The 27,038-nt window shown below is 39.2% G+C and overlaps 1 protein-coding gene across 2 annotated transcripts in view; it reads left to right on the top strand.

The window, feature by feature from the left end:
- The window catches only part of LOC126215360 (haloacid dehalogenase-like hydrolase domain-containing protein 2), a 40,762-nt gene extending 15,288 nt beyond the window's left edge, over positions 1 to 25,474 (top strand). For both annotated transcript variants that reach the window (XM_049942051.1, XM_049942052.1), the window contains 2 exons: positions 11,553 to 11,763; positions 24,799 to 25,474. In XM_049942051.1, coding sequence (XP_049798008.1) covers positions 11,553 to 11,763; positions 24,799 to 24,972 — 385 coding nt within the window. In that variant the 3' untranslated portion in view covers positions 24,973 to 25,474. The remainder of the gene's footprint in view (positions 1 to 11,552; positions 11,764 to 24,798) is intronic.
- The last annotated feature ends 1,564 nt before the right edge of the window (positions 25,475 to 27,038 follow it).

Below are 27,038 nucleotides of genomic sequence, written 5' to 3'. Positions count from 1 at the left end.
GCTTTTTAAATAGAACAAATGTTATTAACATCCTACATTTTTGTTTTTCATGTATACATATTTGCAGCCCTCTGCTCCTAGAAGACTCCGGATTGTAGGATGTAACATGGCGATGTATAGTGTAACTGTATCGGTGTGTGAGAAACAGTGTGTTGAGATTGGGTTTCGAATTTGAAAAGTTCGGCCTCACACGGAGGGGACCCTCTCCTCCAGCATAACTGAACTAGACCACACACGGGTGCTGTGTCATCTGTAACAATCTGATGGCTCGGGTTCACGAGCATAGATCACCCTGCGTACTGTACCGACGTAGCCTCACCTCATTTTCATATGTTTGCAAAACTTAAAGCACACCTTCGAGGACTTCACTCTGATATTGATGAAGCGGTGTCAGCAGAGGTGAGGTTACGGCAATGTCAACAAAGTCAAACATTCTACAGTGATGGTATCAATGAACTGGTCACTCGTTTGGAGAGTTGTGTCCATTTCTGGGGTGACTTTGTTGAGAAATAAATATGAAGATGTAAAGAACAATGGTGTAGAATGTTAGCAACATTTCTTATATTTCAAAAGTGTTAAGAGTTTTCACATAAAAAATTCAGAAACATTACTTTTCAGCATGCCCTCATAGTGTATGGTGCCTATAAAATATTTGGGAATGAAGATTAGAATTTTACTGTCTGTCCAACAGTGAGACCATTAGAGACAGAGCACTTTCTCGGATGATGAAATGGAACCATCCTGGCATTTGCCTGGACCAATTTAGGAAAATCACAGTGAACCTAAATCTCAACTTTTTTATTTTGGTCTAATGTAATATTTAGTAATAAAAAAAATCAGCTGACAATGTTCTAACTCGTGGAGCATGGTAAAGAGCAATAGAAGCCATCTAGAAATACTATTTTAGAACTAAAAAACTGCATAGTTTCATTGTAAAAACAGAATTTTATTGTTTCTCAGTGGTTAAAAGATTATGGTAACACGCTGTTTAATATTTTATGAACCCAAAGGCAGCATTTGTAAAAGTAAAATTAAATTACCAATATCCTGCTGGTTAGAAGGTTACGATAACACACTATTCACCATTTTATGAGCCCATAGTCACTATTTGTCAAAGTAAAAATAAATTATCAACATCCTTAGCATGTCAAAAAATATCTTAAATGACATAGATACCTCACCCTGTATGCGATATTCGAGGTAGCAGTGCTACTTATGAACGTGGAGGGTAACTGGTAGAAATTCCCTCACTCCCTATTCAACTAGAGAAAATCTGAGGCTCCCACTGATATGGAACAGAGTTTCAACTCTAGACAAAACTGGTGGTACTTCGTAGAACAGTGAGACTTTCAGAAACTCATCAAGAATCCAGTTTCACTGAACTGAAATATCAACACCTGTACTCCACAAGTCAGTGTACAGTTATGATGAAGAGTGTACATTGCATCAATTTTGTTTCCCTCTTCCTAATCCATTTGTGGGCGTGCGGGAAGAAAGATTGTCAGTGCCCATCTGTACGAACCCAAAATTTTCAAACTTTAGTTACACGTTCATATTACGAAATATGCACTGACGAGCCAAAACGTGATGGGCCACTGCTTGCAAAGGGAGTAAATGCATTCTGGTGGTGTTGCATACATGTAACGCAGTAAGGAAAGTGTGCAAGAGGAAAAGAAGCATAGCTACAATATGAGCCACCAGTGGAGTAAACGGCAGACATAACTGACTTTGACAAAGGGCAGTTTGTTACAGTCTGGCTTCTGGGAATGAGCGTCTCCGAAACATACAAGCTGGTCAGCTGTTCGTGTGAACTGTCTCGAGCATCTACGGGCATTGGTCAAAGGACAGTCTAATGACAAGTGGGCGACAAGTTGTCGGACGTCCACATTGCATCCCAGAAGTTATAGGTCGAATGAGTATCTGCTCTGTAAAGAAGAATAGGGGTCAATATGAAACAGAACTGTTAATAGTGCCAGTGCAAAAACAAGCATTTCAGAGCACTTTGTTTAGTGCACATTTTTGAACATGGGGAGTCCACAGCAAATGACCTCCACATGTTTATGTCTTGGCCTAATGACATTGTCAGTTGTTATTTCAGTGGGGATGTGTTCAATGGAAACATGTCATCTAGTCAGGTGAGTTACATTTCATGCTATGCTAAATCAGTGGTCGTGTTGTGCAGATACACCGTCATTTGTGTAACACAGCTGCTCAAAATGTGCATTGTGTCACAGATGTGGGCCGTTTGGAGCAGTATAATAGTGTGGGGGCATTCAACTTGGCTTCTGTAGTACAAATGTTAGTAACGTAAGGCACCACAATAGCTGTAGAATACATAACCATTATTCTGGACCACCTGTTGCCTTAGTTCTCAGTGTTTCTCCGGCAGCATTGACATCTTCCAGCAGGATAACTGTTTGTGTTACAAGACCTCAATGACTCTACAGTGGTTTGAGCCGAACTCGTGTTGATGTCTTGGCCACCAGATTTGTATGATTTGAACCCCATTTAACACATCTGAGGTGCTATACTAAGTTCTTCATGAAATCTTTTCTATCTTTTCTGTTAAATAACTTAGTGTAATTCTTAGACTGATAAATGGTACTCAAGAATATGTGAAACAAAAGGGTTGTGAATGACCACTTTTTTTTGTGTGTGTGTGTGTGTGTGTGTGTGTGTGTGTGTGTGTGTGTGTGTGTGTGTGTGTGTGTGTTACATTCCCTTAAGAGTACCCTATAAATCTGAGTCTAGCATCTGCCTCCCACATGGCTAGATTTATGTGGTCATCTCCCCGTAACTCTATCTCGACAGAAATATCTGGATGCTAGAAGGTGGTGACTGATTCCAGTGATCAATTGCGGACCTTTTTGCCCATTTCGGTGCATTATGTAACATTTATTTATGTACAGGATGAGCTGCCAATCTTTGCATCAAGCATAGGATGTCTGCAAGTGTCTACATTTTGTAACAAGTTTCTAAAGCTGTCCATAGTTGTGTCACCTGCCAGTAATCTCATAGAGCTACAGATTTTATCCTGTGTGTCATTTGTATGTATCGTGAACAATAGCAGCCACTCTGAGGTATACCTTTACTTCTGATGATGTCTCTCCATAAACAGTGGAAACCTGAGCTCTGCTTCCTAGGAAGTTTTCAATCCATTTGTGCACCTGGTTGGGTATTCTGTACCCTCATATTTTGTTTACTTGTTGACAGTGTAGAACTGTACCAAGGGCTTTCAGGAGGTCGAGAAACGTGAGACCGACCTCAGCTCTGCCATCTACTGCTGCATAGATCTCTGAAACGAGAAAACTAAACCATGTTTCACATAACGTGTGAAAGCAAATACTGTGTTAAAACCCACATAGGACTCATACATTCTCTACAGACGTTATCATCCGTGAGCACAGTATATGTTCCATAATTGTATAAGAAATTCATGGCAGTGAGATTGACAAATTCTTTAATAATGGTTTGTCATTCTTTACATATAATCAAGCTCCTCATTCAGACAAAACATACTCATCATTCCACAGATTACTTCCATGTGATGTACAAAGAACATGGGAAAAGATTGCAATGATGTGAAATTTGATGTGTCAGAAAGAGCAGGAGCACTTCAATCACAGAAGCCTCAACTTACAAGTCTGAGGGTTTCCAACTGTTTCATATATTGTCCACACAAGGTCTTTGTCATATTTGTCTCTCCCAAGAATCTTTGAAATACCTCTCTTCCAATATCAGTTGAGATACGCATATTACTCAGAAAAATTTCGCACTTTGCTGATGGAAATTGCAAACCTCTGCCACTAGAGTGCTCCGAATTGTAATGCATAACATAACTGTGTGTAATATAACTATGTCAGTGAGAAACAAAGCACTGTAATTGAGTTTCCAACCACAGAAAATGTTTCTATAATTGAAATCCAAAAAAGAATGAAAGCTGTGTACAGTGAAGATTGTATCAAAATCATTAATGTGCGCTGCTGGGTTATTCGTGCTTGTAGGAAACGGTGGTGCTAACCTCAGTATGTGTGACAGAACTCGGAGTTGATAACAGCTTACGGCAGCCGGTGAGACTCGTCAGAATTAAGTTCGTGAACACATCAGAGAAAGTCTTCAGGTAATGCACACACAGTGTGCCATATCACAGTGGTGTTTACAGGCCATCATTGCAGAACTACAGTTCAGAATACTGTGTGCACAGTGGGTACCTCGAATGCTCACTCTTGACATGAAACAAAGAAGATTGACATCTGTCAATAATTGCTTTTGCATTTTGAGGATGATTGGTTCCTTAACAAAATTGTGACAGGTGATGAAATCTAGGTTCACCATTTTGACCCCAAAAATGAGAGCATCAATGGATGTCCACCACAAAGGATCACAGTTTGTGGCACGTTCGATAACATGCCGTCAGTAGGGCAAGTTATCTCACAGTGTTCTGGAATGTTTGAGGTCTGGTGCAACTGGAAGTCATGCCTAAAGGCACCACCAGAAACTCTGCAAAGTACTGTGAGATCTGCAGGAAACTGAAAGGATTAATTTGAAGGGTTCGTCCACACATGGGGTAACCACTCCTTCAGCGTGACAATGCCAGACTACACATGAGTGCTGCAACAGTCCGAAGCCTTGGGTTCACTGTCATCGATCATCCTCCGTACAGTCCCGACTTGACCTCATCTGATTTTCACCTGTTTCTAAAACTTAACACTTTGAGGACTGAGTGCAAGTGTGGACACCCAACCAGCTGGTAATGAGCGATTTCACAGTTTTTCTGAATTTTCTACAGCAGATTCTATACTTCAGAAAATATATTTCTCTTTTCCATTTAAAAATTACATCCATTCCCTTCAGAGTACTGCAAAGAAATAAACATTTACGTTAGTGACAAGGGTTGTATATTAATTTGAGAGTATGCTGTTTTCACAGTGAAAAAAAATTTTTTTTAGGTTTTAGGACCTCTAAGGGACATAGGATTAAAGTTGTTAGTTTCAAATGAATAACTGTTGAAATATGAACTTTTATTTTATTAATAATCACACAGTTACATTAGCTTTTGTATGAAATATTTCGAAACATTTTGGAAAACAAAGCCCTACGTCACAGGTTTCACAATAATATCGCCTGTCTTTCCTTGAAACTTTATCATATCTGGCCTTGCTTGTTTCTGCGCATACTTTGCACCTTCTCTGAGGCCACTTAGACAATTTTGTGGGTGGAATTAATTTTGGAAAATGTCTTCCGCTTAGTCTGTTGATGGGTGAACTATTCTGAGAAGTGCACGAGTCTAAGACGCCACCTTTGTGAACCAAGTTCTCTGCTAACTCTGTAATATATTCAACCAGATGTTTGCTTGTATTTCGCGACATTTTGTACAAAATGTATGAATTTAGTCATGAGCATGAAAATGTGAAAGAAAACTTTTTTCCACCACTTTATTTGTTTCCGTTCAAAAGGATAGTACGCCATTAGCTGGTCGCTATGATCCACGTCAGCTTTTTTACTACTGTAATCCAAAACATAGTCTGGCTTCATTTTTTCCACCATTCCAAATTTAGTTTTTACACTGACATTTGTTGCCGTCATTTTATGCTTTGTTGTCAAAAGAAAAACGTCTCTGTTTTCCTTCCATTTCACAAACAGTAAGTGATCTCATCTGCAAAACGAAAGTTCATTTTTTTTTCAATTTCTGGCCAACAAGATCCCTTGGTAGTCCTTTTCTATTTTTCTGCACAGTACCAACTGCCTTAGTTCTTTTCCCCCACAAATAATCCAGTAAATCAGGGCTCGTGTAAAATCGGTCCATGTATAATGTGTGACCTTTATTATGAAACGAATGACACAATCTGTCTACAATGTGTAAAATGCTGTTATCAGCATTAGACTGTTTCCCAGAATAGATTTCACAGTTCAGGTCATACCCACTTTCACTTTCACATGGCATAAATTAAGCTTATTTTTCATATACACTCTAAAACTCAGTCTACCATGAAAAGGGCATATTTCTTCATCTATAGTAATATTTTCGCCTGGCTTGTACGCCTTTCCACTTTGGGGCAAGCATCTGTCGAATATAGGTCTTACCTTACGAATAGGATCGTGACCTACCTGGTTTTTAGGAATATATGTTGCATTATCTACGAGATGTAACATTCGTAGAATTGACAAAAATCTATCTCTCGGCAGACACTTTGCCGCAAATGAGGACTGCAACACGGGATTTGTTGACCAGTAGTCAGACAGTTTTGGTTTCTTGACTAGGCACATATGCAAAATAATACCAAAAAATTTATACAGTTCACTGAGTTTCACTGTTGTCCACTTACGCCACACTGACTGAGGCTTCAGTTTTCCTGTAGCACTTAGTGTCTCTATTGTCGTTCTAGCGTAGCGGTTTGTCTCTCGTTTGATCAGTCTCACCAGTTCTTCATCGAAAAAGTACGTGAAACAATCAAACACTGAAGAATGTTCGTCAATCCCATCTTGAATTCCACAGGATTCAGAAAAAACAGGAAGCTGGGGAGTGATTGTATCATCTGTCCACAGGCCAGAAGAATATGGCAAATTGCAGTGACCAGTTGTGTTTGTTGTGACAACGATGTCAACAGCCTCATCTTCAGGTCTTCCTGATGGTTCACCGTCCGAGGGATTGTTTTCATGTATAAGAAAATTCGTAAAAATTATCTTTTTTCTGACCAGGAATCAAACCACAGAATAACGGAAAATTCGGACAAAAAATAGCTTACCATCACTCGTGTCAAAATCTGCAATTTCTTCATCTAATTCTGAACCAGTATTGTTCAATACAAACTCTATTTCTTCATCTCGCAAGGCCACGACGAAAATAAAGTGCAAAGCTATCAGCCGACAACAATCTAAAGTTTCGAACTGCCACGCGCCTGTCGTAAGTCGAGCGTGAGCACAGCAAAGCAGATGACTCAAAATATACTCCTGTACCTCATCCAACAGTGACATATGCTACCATCTATAATTTTTTCTTGTCGCTAGGATAACTAGAGAGTACTTTTAAACCTACAGAATACGAGTCATGCGCCGGGAGTCGTTAACGTCACCGATAATCGGCCGACGTAGGAGCTACGTCGATCGTCTTTTAGGGGTACTGTCGGATCGACGTAAGAGCTACGTCGCTCGTCTCGAAAGTGTTAAAGAACACTTTTGGGGACTTCACTCTGATAGTGATGAAGTGGTGCAAGCAGAGTTGAAACTGTGGTTCCGTCCAGAAAGCCAAACACTTTACAGTGACAGTGTCACCACTGGTCTCTAGTCGGGAGAAATGTGGTTGTCACCAGGGTGACTGTGTTGAGAAATAAATATGTAGGCATGAAGAATAAAGAAATAGAATGTTAATAAAGTTTGTTTTATTTGGAAAGCTTTAAGAGTTTTCACATAAAAAATTTGGAGACATTGATTTTCAGTATGCCCTTGTAGATTTTGAATTGTAATATGCCACATTGTTCCATTGTGCAGTGTTATGTGGCTTTATGCTTAATTATAGACTTACTATTTTATTAGTTGATTTGTTTTCACCACGTAATGCCTGCGGTTTACGTCCTTCTTCGTTGCTGAGCGATGTATCACTTTTCATTCTGACGCCGCAACTCTTCCTTTCCTATATCTTTACTACTTTTTATCTATATAAATGATGAACTATTGTTTTTTGCCATTTAACAACTTTTTAATAACTGTGGAAGTATTACAGGCATCGGGTCCCACCTAATGTGTCACCCGCCTATACGTTTACATGAACATCCTTAGCCTCGATCGATCTATTTACAAAGAGAAAGCAGAATATCTCTTCCTTTGACGTTCGTTGTCCAACAACGACCTAGGAAGCTTGACGCCCTCGCAGCCCGGGCTCTTCCGTGGCTCGCGGTATTTTGCAGCATTCGTTTTATTCCTTGCCCATTTCCCGCTACGTCGAACTTTCGTGGTGATCGTTGGGCAACGTCTTCCACGTTATCTGCAACATAAATAAACTTTATTCCCGCAGTATTTCTGATAACCCAAAAACAAACTTAAAGAACTAATAATAATAACTGTTCTTACAATTACTCGTATAAATCTTGGTCGATTTAATGAGGGGTGGGACAGGTCTAAGCCTTGTGACACCACAATTGATAACTGGAGACCCGGTACACTCTATTGAACTTCACCAAGGATACAGTTAGTTGCACGTAGCAATTTCCTGTGATAAAAGTGGTGAGCGTATTGAGAAAAAGGTTTTAGGTCAGAAACACATGAAGTAAGCTAGTCATGATGGTAATACAAAATCTTTTTTTAGCTGTGTATATCAAAAGGGGAAAAAAGTGAGAAAACTGTAACAACATTAAATTGAAACATTTTCCTGGTGTTCTGTACAACTGTATTTATTTACCATGATCCAGCTTTCTGCTTGTTAGGCTGTCATTAGGTGTCACCTGACGGGCTGAGAACCTGAAAGCCGGCAGGCGGCAAAAGAAATAATGTTGTAGTGGTCTTCAGTCCAGAGACTGGTTTGATGCAGCTCTCCATGTTACTCTATCCTGTGCAAGCTTTTTCATCTCCCAACCTACATCCTTCTGAATCAGTTTAGTGTATTCATCTCTTGGTCTCCCTCTACAATTTTTACCCTCCACGCTTCGCTCCAATACTAAATTAGTGATCCCTTGATGTCTCAGAATATGCCCTACCAAGCAATCCCTTCATTCTAGTCAAGTTGTGCCACAAACTCCTCTTCTCTCCAATTCTATTTAATACCTCCTCATTAGTTATGTGATACACCCATCTAATCTTCAGCATTCTTCTGTAGCACCACATTTTGAAAGCTTCTATTCTCTTCTTGTCTAAAACTATTTATCGTCCACATTTCACTTCCATACATGGCTACACTCCATACAAATACTTTCAGAAACGACTTCCTGACACTTTAATCTATACTCGATGTTAACAAATTTCTCTTCTTCAGAAACACTTTTCTTGCCATTGCCAGTCTACATTTTATATCCTCTCTACTTCGACCATCATCAGTTATTTTGCTCCCCAAATAGCAAAACTCATTTACTACTTTAAGTGTCTCATTTCCTAATCTAATTCCCTCAGCATCACCCAATTTAATTCAACTATATTCCATTATCCTCGTTTTGCTTTTGTTGATGTTCATCTTATATCCTCCTTTCAAGACACTGTCCATTCCGTTTAGCTGCTCTTCCGGGTCCTTTGCTGTCTCTGACAGAATTACAATTTCATCGGCAAACCTGAAAGTTTTTATTTCTTCTCCATGGATTTTAATTCCTACTCCGAATTTTTATTTTGTTACCTCCACTCTTGCTCAATATACAGATTGAATAACATCTGGGATAGGCTACAACCCTGTCTCACTCCCTTCCCAACCATTGCTTCCCTTTCATGTCCCTCGACTCTTATAACTGCCATCTGGTTTCTGTACAAATTGTAAATAGCCTTTCGTTCCCTGTATTGTACCCTTGCCACCTTCAGAATTTGAAAGAGAGTATTCCAGTCAACGTTGTCAAAAGCTCTCTCTAAGTTTACAAATACTAGAAATAAAGGTTTGGCTTTTCTTAATCTTTCTTCTAAGATAAGTAGCAGGGTCAGTATTGCCTCACATATTCCAAAATTTCCATGGAATCCAAACTGATCTTCCCTGAGGTCGGCTTCTACCAGTTTTCCCATTCGTCTGTAAAGAATTCGTGTTAGTATTTTGCAGTCGTGGCTTATTAAACTGATAGTTGGGTAATTTGCACATCTGTCAACACCTGCTTTCTTTGGGATTGGAATTATGATATTCTTTTTGAAGTCTGAGGGTATTTCGCCTGTCTCATACATCTTGCTCACTAGATGGTAGAGTTTTGTGAGAGCTGGCTCTCCCAAGGCTGTCAGTATTTCTAATGGAATGTTGTCTATTCCCAGGGCCTTGTTTCGACTTAAGTCTTTCAGTGCTGTGTCAAACTCTTCACGCAGTATCATATCTCCTATTTCATCTTCATCTACATTCTATAATATTGTCCTCAAGAACATCGCCCTTATATAGACCCTCTATATACTCCTTCCACCTTTCTGCTTTCCCTTCTTTGCTTAGTACTGAATTTCCATCTGAACTCTTGATATTCATGCAAGTGGTCCTCTTTTCTCCAAAGGTCTCTTTAATTTTCCTGTAGGCAGTATCTACCTTACCCCTAGTGATATGTGCCTCTACATCCTTACATTTGTCCTCTAGCCATCCCTGCTTGGCCATTTTGCACTTCCTGTCGATCTGATTTTTGAGACGTTTGTATTTCTTTTTGCCTGCTTCATTTACTGCATTTTTATATTTTCTCCTTTCATCAGTTAAATTCAATATCTCTCCTGTTACCCAAGGATTTCCATTAGCCCTCGTCTTTTTACCTACTTGATCCTCTGCTACGTTCAATATTTCATCTCTCAAAGCTACCCATTTTTCTTCTACTGAAAGAAGTAATACTTTGCAGAAATCAGCAAAGTGTTTCCTGTGTAATATTAATGTCATGTTGTGTGTTGCATGGTTGGAAAATTCAGTTAAAACTGTAATATTACCGGGAGAGAGACTGACTGGCCATTACCTACCCTCAAGGGACAAAATAAAAAAAAAAAAACTGTCAATCGAGTCATTTCAAAGAAGAAAAATAAATTCTAATTTAAATGTCTGTTGATAATACAAGGGCCATTCAGAAACTTAGGAACAATTGGTCGCAGATGGAAACCCCAGTGAAAATCTGTGGAAGCTTTTCACAGATGTGCTTGGCAGTGTCTCTAGTACGCCCGGAGGTAGCGTCGTGTTGCTCTTCTCAGTTCTGCGCGCACAGTGAGCGCATAAAGATGCCTAGAAAATAGTGTGTGTCACCAAGTATGGGTCCCGCCATGAGATTTCACCTGATTTCATTCAACCCCACATAATGTAAATGTCATGCAGTTCGTAGCTGCACATTTAATGGGCGATGAGGACGCTTCCAGAGCATTTTCAACAGGACGTGTTTGATCACCCACTGTGCAGCCTGGACTTGGCTTTCTCTTGTTTTCATCTCTGCTCAGACAAATTATTTGCTATGAGGACAACATTTTTGCACAGAAAACGAGTTACAGACTGGCATACAAAATTGTCAGAAAGCACTGGAGGCTGCTTTCTATGACAAGGGTATTGGAAAATTGGTACAACACTGCAGCAGATGTATAAGTCAGAGCGGTGACTATGTAGAGAAGCAGCTGGAAGATGTAGCTAACTGTGACAAATAAAATATTTTTTATTTTCACTTTGGTTTCCATTTTCTGACCGATTATTCCTTACTTTCTGAATACCCCTTGTATTACAAATTTTGCCTCCTGAAGGTCGGAGGTAGACAAGACATTCTGTCTCCTTTATTTATTATTATTGTCATTATTACTAATACCACTACTACTACAATATGTATATACTGGTACACATATTGTGCACACTTGTTTTCTTTGTTTCTAAGATTGATTTAATTGTTTTAAAATTTTCACTTAATTGTCAGCATGTTTACTTTATTTGCACCATACAGAGTGTTAAACAAAGGAGGGCCTCTGATTGCTATCCACCAGGGACGGTACTACAAACGCAGTGACGGCTTAGCCCTGGGCCCTGGGCCTTTCGTGAAGGGCTTGGAGTACGCGACGAACGTCAAACCCGAAGTAGTCGGAAAGCCGACCGAGCTGTTCTTCCGAACGGCACTGGGAGGAGTTCCTGCTGATGAAGCGGTCATGATCGGTGATGTGAGTAACTGTTTGTCTGTGTGCTTAGTGGACATGTGTTACGGTAGAGAGTGTGAATTTGCCCAGAAAATCCGTGAAAATGGTGAATTGCCTCTGTCAAGTAACTCGTATTAAGTTGCTCCTAGCATTTCCAGATACTTCCTTCATGTTGTGTCTTGTGCTTTACTGTACAGTCAAGTCTCATCACATTTGATGCACTACTCTTTTTTTTACTGTGAGTAACCAATCTCTGTCCAGTTATATAGAAAAGATTAGGTTTTAACATCCCATTAACAGTGATATAGATCTCGATTTTACGTGGTTAATTTGAAATTAATTTAACATAAATGATTGGATGATTCCTTTGAAAAGGAGACAGCTGATTTCTTTATACTTACTGCATTTTTTGTGGAAAATTACAGCTTTTTAAATGTTTATGCGACAGGCCTCATTCTGTGTCTGAATATTTGGTCCTTGTCATTAAACAAATATGATAATCAAAATACTCTCCTAGCTTTCCCATGTGGGCTATACTTAATTATATCAACTTAAAATAGCATAATGTACTCTCGGATGCCAGTGGCACAGTGATATTTTCATGAATCATTTCAGTATGTCCCATACATCTAGTCAAGAAGGAGAAATTTTTAAGCATTTCGAACAAGCCAAGGTATACTTCAACAAAATCTCTGTATTGTGTAACTGTAATCTGTGCACTATATTAACAATAAAATCTCTCTTTTACTGCTTAGTACATACTGGAGAATTGTAAGGCAACCGTCATTGGGTTCGGCATGTGCTGCATGCAAGAAGTGGTTACTTAAGTAACAGAGGACATGGGGCTTTACAGGTTGCAACCCCTCCATAGGGTCAGTGTTGAATTATCAGCCATAATCAAGAGGGATCAGCCATCTTGGAAAGAAAATGTAATTCCATCTTGGGTTCAGGAGCGTGGAACAGCGGCTGGTCTATGAAATGTAATAATACTGTACCCACAGCCGTTATTTTGATATGTTTTATTAGGCAACTGGTTTCGATGTTCCAATCGCGTTATCTACAGGACTTTTGGCATGAATAACACCAAGTACTGTTCGTACGTATATAAGACGAGGCATCAGTGATCACCTCTGATTCTTTAGACATCTGAACTTCAAGAGCATGTGTGCTCTTCACACGTGTGATATGTCAACTGCCATCACATGCGTGAAGAGCACACATGCTCTTGCAGTTCAGATATGTGCTGAACCAGATACAAATATTGGTACCTTGTCTTGTATGTGTATGAGTGGTACTTGCTGTCATTTTAACCTTAGGATGTCTATACATGAACACAATACAACTACTGTATAATCAATTGATATACATTACAGTAGGCTAGCTATGGTTCACAAAAGCCACAAATATCTAGGTCCCAGATTTTTCAACAGACTCCAAAAGCTTCCCATTCTCTTCCCTATAGTACATTTCAGGCTGTTGTAGCAGTTATTTAAGAAGGAAGCATACTACTCCATAAAAGAGTGTGAGGAATCAGCTTTAAGTGACACAAAGTTCTAACTACTGTCATACTAAGCTGTAATAAATCACTGGTTGAAAGGTTCCTATATATATAATTTTCACAGTATATGTAACAATGCATCACTGATGTAAATGTCATGAAATTTTTATGTTCTTTGTGTCTCTTAGCTTTATATGTAAATAATTACACCAGTAGCATGTAAAATGTTCAAAGGTGAATAAATTCTAAATTCATGCAACGGGCCTGAAGGTGACATGATTGAATGTTGTAACTGGTTGCCTAATAAAACAACATCAAAATATCGGCTGTTAGTAAAGGATTATATGTTTCATCTTGGAAGGAGGTTCCAAGACAAGCGTGAACAGAAACGTAAAGCGAGAGCAACGGAGTGTAATCAAATTAAGGACGCGATGCTGAGGGAATTAGATTAGTAAGTGACAAACTAAAAACGGTACATGATTTTTGCTGTTAAGACAGAAATAACCAACAGCAGAAGTAAAGAGTATAAAATGCAGACTGTGAACAGAAAAAAAAGTATTCCTGAGGAAAGAAATATTTCAACATACTATACAAATTTAAGTATCATATTAACTCGAATTTAAGCCACACTTTTTTCCAGTTTTTGTAATAAAAAAAAAAAATGCCTGTAGCTTAGAATCAAGTGCAAAGTAAGCGGAAGTTCTGAAAAATGTTGGTAGGTGCCGCTACAACTAACTTCTGCCATTGAATATATGTAGCACTACAAAGGCGTGCTTTGCAGGCACATAGATAAATACTGGGGCCAAAACCTCTGCGTCAGTAAATAAATTAAAAGAAAAGGTAGAAGAATGTAAACGTTATGCCATGTATTCTTTCGTGTTTGCTGCTATCTCATTTAAATTCTGTCTGCCTAATAAACTACGAAACTAGTGTGAGACAACAGCAAATGTGGAAGAATATACATATCATATCATGTTTATATTCATATTATTCTTACGCTGAATAGTGATACAGTCAGAAATGAAGCACGACAACTGACTAAATTTTAAATCTAAGATGACTCTAATTTCTGAGCAGAATATAATGTACTAAAGAGGCGTCTGCAAAGATATTCAAACAGAGAAAAAATTTTGCTAAACTCTCGTTCAGAACATCTTCTATCATACGCAGTCTATTATTTGGTTCTTGTTGATCGTTTATCAAAGAAAGCAGCAGTGTAAGTAACAACAAATAGCAGTCTCTTGCCATTGTTTCGCTAATGAGACGATTCCTCCTTTTTTATTTTATTTTATTTTATTTTTTATTTTTATTTTTTTTTTTATTTTTTTTTAAAGCGGCGGTAGCGCGCACAAAAGCAAGCCATGCCACGAGCGGCAACAGGCCGTAAACACTGATTATCACAACAAACAATGCATGACACAGTACAGTAATGCATTTTCAGCTTAGAGTTACGTAAACACCTATAACAAAGAGAACGACACTTATCAGATCAAAGAAAAATAAGTAATCAATTCAAACCAGACGAAGCACGTGAAAAAGGAAGGGTACCCATATAAATACGGACGCATAGCAATGGCTACCTGGTAAAGCTTAACTGTTAAGCTCACGACTCGAACCAAACTACTGTAGCTGTATCTTCATTCATTTGACCTAAATTGCGTCTCATGTTATAATGAACCAACTTTGTTTCGATTTTGCGGTGCGGTCTAAAACTTTTCTCTCCCCTTGCATTTCAAGTCTCAAATTTCAGGTGTGGCTTATATTGGGGAAATTTTTTTTTTCTTCATTTCGAGTCTCATTTTTCAGGTATGGCTTAGATTAGAGTGCGGCTTAGATTTGAGTAAATACGGTATTTTATGAGTGTGTTTATCTGGAACATAGCCTTGTACAAATGTGAAACATACATGATAAAGAGTTCAGGCAAGAAGAAAATAGCTTTTGAAATTTAATGTTATTGAAGATTTGATTGGGTAGTTTGGTTAAGTAAGGAAGAGGTACTGATCAAATTAGTGAGAAAAGAAATTTAATTAGAACTTGACTAAAAAAAGGATCAGTTGATATTACACATCCTGAGACATGAAGGAATTGTCAGTTGGGTAATAGAGAGAAGTGGATCAGGAGAGTAAAATTGTAGAGGGAAGCCAATAAGCGATGATTACTGCAAGCAGGTTGAAATGGATGGTGGATGTAATGCTTAGAGAGATGGAGAGGTGTGTGCAGGACAGACTAAGATGGAGAGCTGCAGCAAACTACTCTTCAAACTGAAGGACACAATTATAACAACAACCACCACCAATTAATGCCTTAACTTCACAGTAAGATTTGCTTTACACCATCCATTTAAAAGGGATGCTTATACTTTAAGTGAAACATTGACTGGATGTGTGCAGTCTTCCTCAAAAATTACTGCACATAAGATACAGTTAAATCCTAATAAGGCAGCTGACTTAATTTCCATGTAACAGGTTGGTCAACAGCTTTCAGTTAATCCCTTCCTGTTGCTTTTGTCTTTCTTTTCCTCTATTTTTTTTTTTTTTTCAAAGTTAGTAAAGGATTTTTCCCCATTAAACATTGCTAAAATAGTCAAAACTCCAATTCAAGAACAACAATTTTACTGCAGTAAAGAATACAATTGTATGACACTAGCTCATCAAGTTCCTTTGATTTCATCTTGACACACACTCCTTTACATTATAATTTTCATTAACAGTTGGCTGGTTTGCATTTGCTGTGTGGCAGCTGCTGCTGCCCTTCTGAACACACTGAGGTGACAACGTGTGCCTGTTGCATTGCAAAACTTGGGATGTTACACAGCATACTTGGCAGACCCAAGTCACTTGTTGCTTTTCATCACAGTCCAGCATCTCCTGCAAAAGAATAAATACAATTCGCACAAGTATCTTCCCACTTACGTGTAACTTAATATGAGAAGCATACTCCATAATTATTTCTTTATCACTGTAGAGTAGTAAGCCATAATCAGCTATACTTAATTGTAGGACTGTTACCACTTGCGTATAGCTAATTTTTATGACATTACACAGTGTTTTTGTATTTGATTACTTGTTTGAACTGTAAACATAATGAAAATGTGTGTGTGTGTGTGTGTGTGTGTGTGTTTTACATGTAATTCCCTGTTGTTGAATGAATTGTTGTCATATTAACTGAGATAAGGAAGGGAAATGCATTCTGTTCACAATAGATCAAGCAGTGATGTTGCCTCGCTACCACTCAAATTCTGTTAGTAAAAGGGTGCACAAATTTTAAGACTAAAAGGCTTTTGTACTCAAACAAATGTCACATATAATTACAAACTAGAAAGTTAATCCAACAGCAATAGAGAGTTCTTTGAACCTCATTAGTGAACAAGAGTTGCAGGATATTTATAGTGTTAAATGATGACTAACTGAAAACCTCAGCTGCCGACAGGTGTTGTTGATGTACCTCGATCAGTAACTGTTCTTTCGAGAACAAGTTACTGTCTTCGTATATATATAGTTAAAGGCTACCCAGCCATTGACCTTCGTCTGTGCGAATACGCACAGGTCGCCCAAACTCTTACGGGAATCGCCAAAGCGTGTGCGAGTAATGAGTGGGTGGACAAATGTCTATAAGGTACAATACATATGTAGAATTGTGGACAGTTGGGAATGTGAGTCTCACGGGAAGCGTGCAAGGGATAAGTCCCTGCAGTCGCACTATTCATCTGTGTCCTCGGTGGCTCAGATGGATAGAGCGTCTGCCATGTAAGCGGGAGATCCCGGGTTCGAGTTTCGGTCGGGGCACACATTTTCAGCTGTCCACATCGAGGTATATCAAAAACACCTGTCGGCAGCTGAGGTTTTCAGTTAGTCATCATTTAATCCAGGGAAAAGCTGCACGGTCATCATCAGTAACTGTTCTTTCGAGAACAAGTTACTGTCTTCGTATATATATTTATAGTGTTGATAACATAGATGACAAATATAATCTTTCCTTAACACATTTCTAATGTTCTTTGAGAGTTGCTTACCATTAGAAAGTTCTTAACGGGGTATTAGCAGTAAAAGGCAGCCCAAATGGCTGACTAGTGGGATAAGGATATCAGGTAGAACAAGTGGGAATTATATCAAAATGTGAGAAGTAGTTACAATCAAGCTACAGTAGCCCATTACAAACAGTACTATAAGGTGCTTAAAATATGACTAAGAAGGCATGTAATATGCAATTAGAATAGCTAATTCACAGGATAAAATTAAAACCATATGGTTAGTTGTGAAGGAAGTGTCTGGTCAGCAGCCGAAGGTCGACGATATAAAGTCAGTTCGTAGTAAAAATATTTCTGTTACTGATAAGTCAGATATATGTACAGTATTTAACAATCATTTTCTGAGCATTGCTGATGAATTAAATAAAAATTTTGTTTCTATAGGGAATCAAATAACTCTCTTGGAAAATGCCTTTCCAAGACTGATGTCTGAAATACTCCTCTGTGATACAGACAAGAGGGAGATTGAGTCAATAATTAAATCACTAAAGACTCGTGGATATGATGGAGTGCCTAGCAGAATGCAGAATATTAAAGGACTGCACTGCACATGTTAGCCCTGTATTTAGCCATATTTATAATTTTTCCCTTAGGAATGGTCAGTTTTCTGAACGATTAAAGTACTGAGTAGTAAATCCGCTTTATAAAAAGGGAGAAAGGGATAATGTAGACAATTTTAGACCTATTTCTATGCCAATATGTTTGCTAAAGTTATTGAAAAGGCTATGAGTGTAAAGATAATTGATCATTTTATATCACATAATTTTCTATCAAACGCACAGATTGGCTTTAAAAGTTGTTTAACAGCTGAAAATGCTGTATTCTCTATTCTCTGTGAGGTAGTGGATGGGTTAAACAAAAGGCTGCGAACACTAGGCATATTTTTTGATTTAACTAAAGCGTTTGATTGTGTTGACCACAAAACATTACTCCAGAAGTTGGACCATTACGGAATACGCGGAGTAGCTCACAATTGGTCCACCTTTTTACTTTAGCAACAGGCAGCAAAAGTGTTGAGAAGGCCTGTGATGTGGGGTCAAATAGTGGGTGCCCCAAGGATCAGTGTTGGGGCTATAAAAATATAAATGATATGCCCTCTAGTATTATAGGTAACTCTAAAATAATTCTGTTTGCTGATGACACTAGCTTGGTAGTAAAGGATGTTGTGTGCAACATTGGCTTGGTTTCAAATAGTGCAGTTCATGACATAAGTTCATGGCTTGCAGAAAATAAACTAACACTAACTCACAGTAAGACTCAGTTTTTACAGTTTCTGACACACAATTCAACAAAACTTGACATTTTAATTTCATAGAATGGGAATATGATTAGTGAAACTGAACAGTTCACATTTCTAGGTGTTCAGATAGATGGTAAACTGTCGTGGAAAGCCCACGTTCAGGATCTTGTTCAAAGACTTAATGCTGCCATTTCCACTATTTGAAGTAAGTGATATTTGCTTATTTTCATTTGCTGGGTATTTTGACATTGGATCAAACTTCCTTAACTCTTGTACAGGAAGGTGCGTAGTATACTGCTGCATCCATTTTCAATAAGCTACCACCAGAATTAAAAAATCTTAGCAGTAATCAACATGCTTTCACATTGAAACTGAAGGGTTTCCTCACGGGTCGCTCCTGTTCTGTCGATGAGTTCTTTGAAAAATTAAGCTGATTCTTATTGTATTGCTATTGTGTTTACTTGAACTTATGGCTTGACTTTTTCTGGGTTCATAACATTTTATTTTTATCTGTTATTACTTGTATGTTGTAATTTCATGTATTGACATGCTCCATGACCTTGGAGATTTTCTCCTCAGTTTGGTCCTACGGAACTTGATGTGTAAATTAAATAAAATAAATCTTTAGGGTCTTGCGCCTCAGGTGGTAAAAAAAGAATCTTTATGGAGTCACTCTGTGCATGTGTGTGTTGTGACCACTTTTGAGGAACTGGTAGACGTATCTAATTGCAGTTTATGTTAAATACTGAGCTCTGTAGTCCCTTAGCCAATACAGTGAAAAGATATGGGCATTTATGTCACACATTTTGATACTCACATACTTAATCATCACAATCTATAGATGATTTACCCATAAACATAAGTGTGCAGGAACCCTTGGAGCACAATTCCTACTTGCATGTGTCCACTTTTTCTTGCACTGTGCCTTAGTGTATATTTGTGTCAGCACAAACAGTGGACTAGTCTCTTTTAAGGTCTGTGATTTTCTGCTTCAAGTGACAAACATTTCTCTTTAGGAATGTGCTCAGTTATTCACTATTAACACTTACACTGTGGTGGATAGCTACGATAGTACAGTTCGATTCCTGTACAAGTTTTGAGATGTATCCTGGCTTATCATTTACCAGTTTTGGAATGCACATTTGATTGCACTGCCCCTAGTGGTCACACACCGTGCCTTACTATTTGGTCCGAACCCAACATACGGTATTTCAAAGTACACTTCAGGACTTCAGTGTCAACACCCTCGGGTCGATGCGCACACTTTGTAGTTTGCAGCAAACGTAACAGATGATACTCCACAGTACAGCCCAGATCTGCTATTTGGTGCACCACCTTGAAGCTTCAAATCTGCTTATTCTGTTCTTCATATCTTTGCAATATCACAGTGCCACGGTGCTCGTACCCCTCGGAGAATTCAGTCATTCCCTCATTTCGTTCCACAAATCCCATCGTACATAAGCCCCTTCAGACATGTGAGACAGTTCATATTATAGATCGTCAAGCAGAAGCATCCGCTGTAGCCAACTTCATTAAACTTCGCTGATGACAAATCGTAACTAGTGCCTAATCTGCTTACAGAGATATTTATAAGAATTACTTTTGATTTCTTTATCTATACTAATCAGCCACAATGTTATTACCACCTGCTTAATAGCATATCGGTCCCTTTTGGAATGCAATACAACAGCATTTCTCTGTGGTGTAGTTTCAGAAGCTCCTCGGTAGGTTTCCAGAGGTATTTGGCACCAGATGCCTATGTGTGTCACCAATTCCTGTAAACTACGGTCTGGTGGTTCATGTTGACAGAGCTGGTGCCCGATAGCATCACAGATGTGATCCATTGGTTCCAGATCGAGCAAATCTAGTAGCCGAGACTTCAATGTGAGATCCCTATGAGTCACCTCAAGTCAGTGTAGCACGATTCTTGCTTTGTGACACAGACAGTTATGCCACCACTGTTGGGAAGACATCAAGCACGAAGCGATACAGGCAGTCCACAATAATGTTCACATAGTCTGCAGTTGTCATGATGCCTTCGATTACTACCCCAAGTCCCACGGAAGCAGAGGGGACCCCATAACATTATACTGCCTCCACTTGCTCGTATCCACGGCGCAGTACGTTTCGAGTGTCCATTCGCCTGGATGGTGACGTACCTGGATACGGCCGTCGACCCAAAGTAACGAGAAACGTGGTTTGTCTGATGAGGGAATACATTTCCATCGATCCAGTGTCCGATCACAGTGATCCTGTTGCCACTGAAGTCGTGACTGACGATGTTGTCAGATCAGTGTGGGAACACGTAGAGATCGTCTGCTGCAGAACTCCCCTTCAACAGTGTGCAGTGAATGACTTGCTCTGGAACACTTATCCCTGCTCAACCATTGTCCTCTACCGTCAGATTACCACAGATCACTGCCTAACCTGCTTCACAGAGTGAGCAAACCTCCAGCCTCCACATTCTGTGATGAAACTTGGACATCCGATGTGTTGTTGCCTTTTTCGAAGTTTCACCCTCCTTCAATCACTTTCTGCAGTAGAATGCGAACAGCTGGCCAGTTGTTCCATTTTTTAGATGCTCCTCCCCAGGTTTCTGGCCTTTTTGATCTGCACTTTGTGAAAGTGGGTTATGTCGGTGGCTTTCCCCGTTTGCGGCCTGTGTCGTTGCTAGAATTATACTCCATTCGTCACTGCTTCACTTGTATCCTTTCCTTACCGTGTCACATTCCCGCAGCACTGCCAGGCACTGTTCAGCCTCGTGATAGTGTTCATAATATTAGATTGGTCCGTAAGTTCATAGCGTTTTTGTTTTACATGTAGGTATTCCTGTTCCTATGGGTTTATTTATTGATTGTCATTTTTTATTTGTAGTTCACCGTTGCTATTCGAGTTTACATATTGTCATTTCATCATTTGGAGATAATGCGTGGAGCTGTGGATGCTAGAAAATGGAGTGCCATTTGGAGAAATCAGAGCATTTCCAGCATATTCTTCTGTTTGAGTTCAGTAGAGGGGTGACAGCAGTGGAGGCAACCAGAAACATTTGCATCACGTATGGGGATAATGCCGTTGGGTAGAGCACAGCAAGAAAATGTTTTAAGGAGGATTGTTTTTACATTAGTGACTATCCACTTTCAGGGAGGACATCGGGGTTCACTGAAGATCGACTAAACATTAATCCACAATGATCCACATCAGAACCGTGTGACATTTGCACGCAATGGGGAAGGTTCAGAACTTGGGTATATGGTTAGTGCATGCTCTAAACCAAAATCACAGAAATCAATGGGTGGCCATATGTGCATATCTGCTTAGTCATTATCAATTGTCTCGTGAACAAAACCAGACCATTCTTATCCATTACTGGTGACAAGAAATTGTGTCTTTCTGCTAATATAAGGAAAAGAAAGGAATAGTTGAGCCCAAGTGCAACAGCAACTCCCCATACAAAGCGCTGCCACAAAAGATAGTGTTATGCATTGGTGAAACAGCGGCACTGTGGTGTACTACAAATTGCTTCCCCGAGGTGTAACCCTCACTGCTCGCATTTATTGTCAACAACGGAGATGTCTCAGAGAGACAATCCGAGAACAACATCCAGGGAGACTACCTGAAGTGATGTTACTCCACGATAACACCCATCCACATTCTGCAAGTCTAACAAAAAGCATTGTACGGGAGTTGGGTTGGGAAGTCATTCCACACCTCCTTATTCAGCTGATCTTGTGCCTTTAGATTTTTATCTTTTTTGCTCTCAATCAAAGAACCTTGAAGGAACTTCCTTTCAGGATTCAAATGTGCTCCAAACAGAGTTCTTTGCCTCAAAACTACACGATTTCTACAGACGCAGAATCGAAAAGTTACCCTAGTGTTGGCAGACTGTTGTAAATAGTGAAGGAGAATATATTGTTGATGACTATAGTCTCTGTTGTGTTGGAAAATGGAAAAATGGTATGGACATGTGTAACAACCTAATATATTGGGAGAAAAACAGCTAGTTTGAAAAAAGCAATTTCTCCTGCTCTTATCAACTCAATCATTGTCTCTGTACCTTTATACAGAACACTGTCAGCTACAGGCCGTACCTGAACTCCCCTAACTAAATTTTGAAGGTTACTCATGAATATTTTCTGATGTTTTGACATGAGCTACCGGCGGCTTTTTTACAGGATAATTGCATTTTGTTTGATTTCTTGTTGCAATTAGTCTTTGTAGATATATTGCATTGAAAATATGTGCACAGCAGTACAAATGTCAGTTGTATGCTATACAGTTTTCTTTGGAAACATATGTGTTTCATTCACTAACAGTATTTGGCATTGACAAGAATAGTGTCCTCTTAACGTTTTGCCATCGAGCTTACTTTTGGTACTATCTGGTTCTGCCTCAGATTTGTTTTTCTGGCAGTGTTAGTTGTATATTTACAGTGATACACAGTTGTACAAATAGATTTACTGATGAAGAGGCGATCAAAAAGTTTCCATTTGAGAACATTCGTGTAGTGTATATGCAACGTAGCACAAGTCTGATACGGTTATATAACTACCAACATGTAGGCAAGGGATTAGCATAGCATTCGTGTTTTTCCGACTGCATGCGGAAATGTGAACTATGGTAGAATTATTACCAAATGGGATCAGCGTGCTGTTATTCTTTATAGTGACTACTGAACAACAAACACCAGGAGACATTCATTGGAGAATGAAGAATGTGTATGAGGCAACGTGTCTGTAATGTTGTGGGCTAGGGGTGCTGCTGCTTCACGATAACACATGTCCTCACATTGCAAATGTCATAACACAGAAGTGACGGCAATTCAAGTGGGAGACGCTCTAGCACACACCCTATAGTCCTGATCACTACCCATGTGACTATCACACCTTTGATATCTTAAAAAAGGCCGTGATGGGTCAACGATCCCTCTCAGATGAGGTTATGCAGTGGGCAGTTATGGACTTCTTCACGTAACAGGACATGGTGTTTTACCAAATGGGTATCTTCATTGTGGTGCTTTGGTGGGATGATTGACTCACTGCTCATGGCAATCTTATCTGATAGTCATACCGATTCTGGACTGTATGGCCTCAGGACAGCAACTTTTTGCTTGCCCCTTATAGCTTGTGCACAGGTTCATCAAAGGCAATGGTAGTGTGGCACAATAAATAAACCAAAGAATTTATAAATACATTACCATCTGCAGGAGTTGACATGTCCCTTATATCAAAATACTCAGTAAATATCTCTGAAAAATATCTGAAATTTCATCGATGAAATTCTGGTGCACCCTTTATCCTGTCAAATTCAAGATCTGTTTAATGCAAACGCATCCCTGAGTCCAAATGTTCAGATAAATTGTAGAAGTAGTGGCCCTGAGGTATTGTTTTACTTTGTTTGTCAATATCTGTCACCTGTAATATGTTGTACATCTGTGTACCAGTATATAAAATTCCTGTCTCAACCTTAGAAAGGAACACACAGTCTGTACGGAAATTATATATACTTCTAGTTGTGGATTGCACAATTCATCGTAAATTCAGTCTTGGTATTAAACACAAATACCATTCTGCAAGATGTTTTGTTATCAGTTTTACACAATATCCTCACTACCAATGTAACAATATTATGAAAAGGAAAGTTGCTACTCAACATGTAGTGGAGATGCTGAGTTGCAGATAGGCACTACAAAAAGACTGTCACAAATAAAGCTTTTGGTCAGTAAGGCCTTTGTCAAAAATATACATCCCCCAGCCCCCCCCCCACACACACACACACAACTCTCAGACACATGGCTGCAGTCTCAGGCAACTGAAGCCACAATCAAGTTAGCTGCATTGCCCCAGAACATTATACCACATGACAGGAGTGGATGAGTATGCAAGGAATGCTCACAGTTCTGTCTGCAGATCAGTATATTGAGATAACTTTGTAAGTGTAAATTAAGCAGAACTTAGCTGTTTTTGGGTTAACTTATCGATGCACTGGTAGTACCTCAACATATTATGCTCCTGGATTCCCAGGAACTTCACATGTTGAGATTCATCCAGTGCATGTATCTACTGATCTTTCCTTCTGTAAACCACGGATGTATCAGAGGATGAATTAATGTCAGCCTCACGGATTTTACTAAAACATTGAAACACCTTCGACTGCAGCTGTGTGACCTAGCGATAAAGAGACTAGATCTGTTATGAATTACAGAGGTCTCTAGTTAAAATAGTTTTAATTTGTTACAGTCCTTCAATGCAGCATATACTTTACTAATAAGAAAAATATGTTGCTCTGTCTCCACAGGATGTCCGGGATGATATTGATGGTGCCCAGCAAGTTGGTATTCGTGGCTACCTCGTGCAGACAGGAAAATACCGCCCTGGAGATGAGACAACTATAAACCCACCACCACATTCTGTAGTGCCCAGTTTTGCAGAAGCTGTTGAGAAGATTCTGGCTGAAGCTGCTGCTTCTTAGCCACCTGAGAAATTGAAGACACGTCTCAAATGTGTAACCTATAATTGTGTCTCAGGTGCATCACTATTGAAGCAGTTCAGTGGATATGATGATACCATAAGTAGGGGGAGATTGGTGTTAAGTGTGACATACCAGTGATTTTTGCTACAAGAAATAAATGCAAATTAGTGGAAGCACATGTGCTCTATTTTACCTGACACTCAGTACTGAATGTCTGGATATTATTGTATATTCATCCTGTAGCTGAACTGTTACGTTGCTAATGAAAACATACTATTTTTTAAAAGAAATGTGTTGGTAAGAAATATGCACGTTATATTCTCTAAATATGTTATAGCCTGTTGCTGATAAGAAAACTTGGAACCTAACTTCCTTGTAAATTACTCCTAAATAATAATAAATACAAAGCTATGATGAAAGAGCTCCTGCTCACGAACTCCGTATGCCATTTTAAGCAACTTGCATGAAAAATTGTAGAATATACTACTATTGAAAACTTGTAGCAATGTGCAAGTTGGTATGGACAGTACATGATGCTCCAGTTTCAGGTAAGCCTGCTCTCTGTTGTTCTCTGCTTTAAATATTTCCACTTTCATTCATCATTTGAGGGGCAGTCATTTAGTATAGGAGTATGTACAATTCTGGAATTGATTCCTCTTCAGCCTAATGAGCTGTGTTTCTAAAGATTTCTTCTCTCCCCACTGAGACAGCAGTGGTTTTAACGTATGGCCTTACAAATCCTTGATTCATTCTGCAGAATTGGCAAAAAAGTAATCCATGAAAAACAGTGACTGCTAGAAGGGAGAGGCTGGTAGGATATATGTTAAGGCATAAGGGAATAACTAGAGAGATGCGTAGAAGGTAAAAGTTGTAGGTGGAGAGAAAGAGAGAGAGAGAGAGAGAGATATTGTAATGTATCTAACAAATAATTGAGGAAATGGGGTGTAAATACTGTAGAACAGAGCTAACAGTGCCATCTTAATAATAAAGAGGGACACACGAAGTTACACAGTGGTTTCTGATAGGATCAAAGTTTCTCACAACTCATTAGGAATCTTACTTCAAAAGTAAATCTACTCCACAACATAGTCAGAAATGAATGCAGATATGCTACAGTTTCAGTTTTGTATTCATCTACTGAACAGTGTAGCTGTGCAAGGGAAAACTATACACATGCAAATAAGATAGATGTACAGGGTGTCCCAAAAAGAATGACCCAATTTTAAATAGAATTATTTATTAAGAAGAAGGGCTTAACACCAACAAATTGCATACTAAATTACTCAGAAAAGACGGAAGTTTATAAAAATCCATCATAAATGTTCAATATGTCCTCCATTGGCTGCACGGACGACACCTAGCCGATAGCTGAATTCATCCCAAACTGAGCGTAAGGTGTCTTCTGTCACTGAAGCTACAGCATCTGATATTCTGGTTTTTAGTTGATCAATGTCACAAGGTAAGGGAGGAACGTAAACACATTGTTTAACATATCCCCACAGGAAGACATCACATGGTGTTAAGTCAGGGCACCTAGGAGGCCAAGAGTGTAAAGCCTGGTCTCACGGTCCTGTACGCCCTATCCAACGTTGAGGCACGTTGGCATTGAAGAAACTGTGCACGTTGGTGTGCCAATGCGGTGGTGCTCCATCTTGCCGATAAATGAAATTGTCAGAGTCAAGTTGTTGGAATAACCAGTTCCGTAGAATTGCAAGATATGATTGTCCTGTTACGGTTTCTTCCTCAAAAAAGTAGGGTCCATGAACCTTGCTTTGCAAAACAACACAAAAAACATTCACTTTTAGTGAATCACATTCAGGTTAAATTGTTTCATGAGGATTTTTGAGCCCCCATATACGCACATTGTGACGGTGAACCTTACCGCTAATATGGAAAATTGCCTCATCACTGAATTTCAATCATCTTCCATGTCTTCTAGAATAGCACTACTAAAGTGCACTCACTTGACGTTGTCAGTATCTTGAAGAGCTTGTACCAGCTGTAATCGGTATGGTTTGAGGGCTAGACGACGCCGTAACACACACCACACTGTCATGCACAGTAAC

The sequence above is a fragment of the Schistocerca nitens genome, chromosome 12, assembly GCF_023898315.1.
Source record: "Schistocerca nitens isolate TAMUIC-IGC-003100 chromosome 12, iqSchNite1.1, whole genome shotgun sequence".
NCBI classification, from domain to species: domain Eukaryota; kingdom Metazoa; phylum Arthropoda; class Insecta; order Orthoptera; family Acrididae; genus Schistocerca; species Schistocerca nitens.
Note: the sequence above shows the minus strand (reverse complement) of the source record. Positions and strands in the feature narration are given on the sequence as shown.